Here is a 3,191-nt window from a genome sequence, read left to right as displayed (position 1 = left end):
GAATTATGAACGTAAATCCAGTAGAATAGTTTTCTCTTTTATTTCCGCTCCAAATATCATACTTTTGTAAAACCTGATATTTCCATTTGTTACAACTTTATTGATTATAAAGAGAGGATTTTATATTTAAAGTCTTCTGGAGAGCTCTGTCCTTAGCTCTGACAGTTACACACCTTAGAGTTTTTACACTTTGCTTCTATTAGACGTTTTTCAGAGAATACATCACATTACTATATTGTTTAGCATATAAAAAAAATGGAGGTTTGTGTAATAGGTGGGAAAACGTTGCATGAACAGAAACACTTTGTCCCTCTCTACACCACGAAAGCAACGATGTTTCTGAATTCTCTCCTTTTTATTATAAAGAGAGAAACTTTAACCAGATTTTTTCTGTAGTTTTAGCAGCAATATCATATCAGTGCGTACATTCAATCGGAGGCTACAGAATAAATGGAAAATCGCAGAAATGATTCATTCTGCATTTTAAAGCTTATTAGGAAGATTTAATTAAGGAATATTTTCATTTCGCTGCAGAAATATACGACGAAATGCGGCAACGTCGTTTGGTTTAATACTCCTTTATTTTCCAACACCAAAATAAAAATTAATTTCTTGTCGATATGCTTGCATTTTGAATGCAGTTCAAGTCTAAAACCATCTGCTGCTTCTGATAGCTGCTCCTTATTCAACTTTACTTTGCCCCCTACAAAAGGGAACACTTTTAATGTTAATCTTGAAAAAAAAAAAAGTTGATTTACCAAAGATAATTTGTAAGAATGAGATATGAATCTTCAGTTTTAACAGCAGGCAAAAAGACAGTTAGGAGTCGGACGAACATGAGTTAGATAAACAGATTCGCAGATTTCCAGCATCGGGATGTGATGTTTGGTTCGTTTCCTCATCAAAAAGGGAAAATCCTTAAAAAATCTTATGGGTCAATTAGACCTTGTCAGCTGCTAATCATTTATTGCGGTTCTGTTGCCCGTTTAGGCTCGCTGCCCTTCATATAAAAGCAACGTTGGGGAACCAAACGTCCCAAGGCGGGACCGAACTCACCCATTATGGGTATCAAACGACCGGAGGCAGACAAACAACTCCAAACTCCAAAAGGTTGGGTATAATGAAAAGAATATATATGTTAAAGTGGAAATTAACAGCACCTGTTTCAAAAACGAATCATCTTCAATGTTTGTAAAAGAAAAAGCAGATAAAGGTACACAGGCATCAGTAGACAGGCAGCTTCTGGTTGGGCTTTTTTTAACTTCCCACCTAAAACTAACTAACTGGTGGTTTCAAATGATCTGAAAGACAAAAACTGGTGCAGGCAGCTCAAAATAAAAGTGCAACTCTGGTGTAAAACTCTAACAAACAAAGCCCAACATTTCCAATCAGAGTTGGCAGAGAAAAAAAAGGCAAACCCAACTGTGGTGAGGTCTGGTTACCTCACGCCCTCCTGACTTAGAGGAGTTTGGGTCTGGATGGGTTGGGCCTGACGGACGAGTAGGCCCCGATGTGAGTGATGAGGTTAGGCTCCACACTGTGGGATCTTTCTCCAGGAGTTGTCCTGGCCACCCGATAAAGAACCGTGTCCTTGGCGTTCCCTTTGTAGCAAAAGGAGGCGTCCAGGTAATCCGCCACTCTTAGCGAGGCGTTGCCAGGGAATAGCATGGCCGGGGTGCAGCACTCGGTGGCCGGGGAGACGGCGTAGAGCTGCGGAGAAACTCTACGAAACTCCAAGAGGTAGTGTCTACCGACGAGCTCGGCGGCGGCCATGAAGTAGAGGGTGAAGAGGATGAGATGGCTGGCGGACAGAGTGAAGGAGAAGGAGCAGGGGTTCCAGTAAGAGATTGCGAAGAGGAGGGCTGTTGCTCCCACCAAACCGAGGCCGAGCCATTCCAGGATGCGGTACGGCTCAGGGTTCCAGTAGCGCTGCAGCCTCTCTGGGTGATACAGCTTAATATAAAGCGTGTTGAGGGCAAACCGACGAGACAGCAGGTCTTTGACCACCCTGAAAAAGTCCCGTCTAGGGAGGGCATCATCCTCCAGGATGATCATGTTTTTGGGCTTCACCAGCTCCCATCCCTGTCGAAGACAGAACACGTAATCCCTCTTCTCCCTCTCGAAGATGTTGATCTGTCCTCGGTCGCTCTGCTGCTCCTGAGTCGACCTGCGTATCACCTTGAAGTGGGCCTCCAGCAGCTTGGCGTCCTGGTTGTCCTGAGGGCCTCTCTCTACGTCGCAGACCAGAACCTCGGCACACCGCTGCTCCCCACAGCTGCCCGCGGTGACGCTCAGCTGCTGCATCACCTGCAGCAGGTAGTGGAAATCCCGCGCCTCGTTCCGCCTGGCCGTCACCACGGTCACCAGCAGCTCTGGATTCTGGGTAAGGTCGCTGAATTTGGTCGCCTCCAGTGGGGAGCTGTTCTGCCAGAAGCGGAGCGCATCCTGGCCTCGCCCGAGGCTCTCCTGCAGGGACTCATCGCTCATGGAGTTTAGGTACATGAACCGGAAGAAGAAGTAAGAGTAGAGCAGCCTGTGGCAGCATAGAGGCAGGATGACGCAGAACGTGATGACAAACACGGCGAGGGCTTGAGTAAGAGAGCTGGACCATCGCATGTGCTGAGCGGAGAAAACTCTCCATTTAGGCATTGATAAAAACAAGAAGTGGGAGCTGCCGGCAGCCTAAATAACTCTGAAGGGTAAGGAGCGGTGAAATCAGATGACTCTGCTGTGAACTGATGGGTCTGTGGAGAATGGTGTCAGATGTCGGCACGTTTTCATCTTGGAAACAAAGAGGCTCTGATCTTGATGCCTGAAGAAAAAATAAAGAGTTTTATCAGGATTTGAACGGTCGGTAGAAGGCCCAATCCCAAACTGGCCCCTAAACACCAACCCTGAGCACTAACCCTCCGCAAGATTAAGTGCCGTCCCAAATCAGGTAGTGGGTAGGGCGAGTGGACCGTCCAGCCCTCAAATAGTGATTCTGCATTAGTTCAGGCTCACTGGAATTTGGCAGCGGGTGTAACGGCAACCTAATGGTGGAGGAAAAGTGTTCCTCCAAATGTAAGTTTTGCTGGTTTACTAAATCTTCATCACACTGAGAACCCTGTGAACCGCGAGGAGGCGACCCGGCCAGAGGCTGCTGTGGAATGGGATCTTACTGACAGCGCAACGCTGTATGTGGGGGTCTG

General features: G+C 46.7%; 1 protein-coding gene across 2 annotated transcripts in view; it reads right to left on the bottom strand.

The window, feature by feature from the left end:
- Positions 1-315: 315 nt before the first annotated feature.
- The window catches only part of tmem246 (transmembrane protein 246), a 17,065-nt gene continuing 14,189 nt past the window's right edge, over positions 316-3,191 (bottom strand). For both annotated transcript variants that reach the window (XM_015380927.1, XM_015380928.1), the window contains exon 2: positions 316-2,812. In XM_015380927.1, coding sequence (XP_015236413.1) covers positions 1,459-2,649 — 1,191 coding nt within the window. In that variant the 5' untranslated portion in view covers positions 2,650-2,812 and the 3' untranslated portion in view covers positions 316-1,458. The remainder of the gene's footprint in view (positions 2,813-3,191) is intronic.

This window comes from Cyprinodon variegatus, unplaced genomic scaffold (assembly GCF_000732505.1).
Source record: "Cyprinodon variegatus isolate N-32 unplaced genomic scaffold, C_variegatus-1.0 Scaffold225, whole genome shotgun sequence".
Lineage (NCBI taxonomy): Eukaryota > Metazoa > Chordata > Actinopteri > Cyprinodontiformes > Cyprinodontidae > Cyprinodon > Cyprinodon variegatus.
Note: the sequence above shows the minus strand (reverse complement) of the source record. Positions and strands in the feature narration are given on the sequence as shown.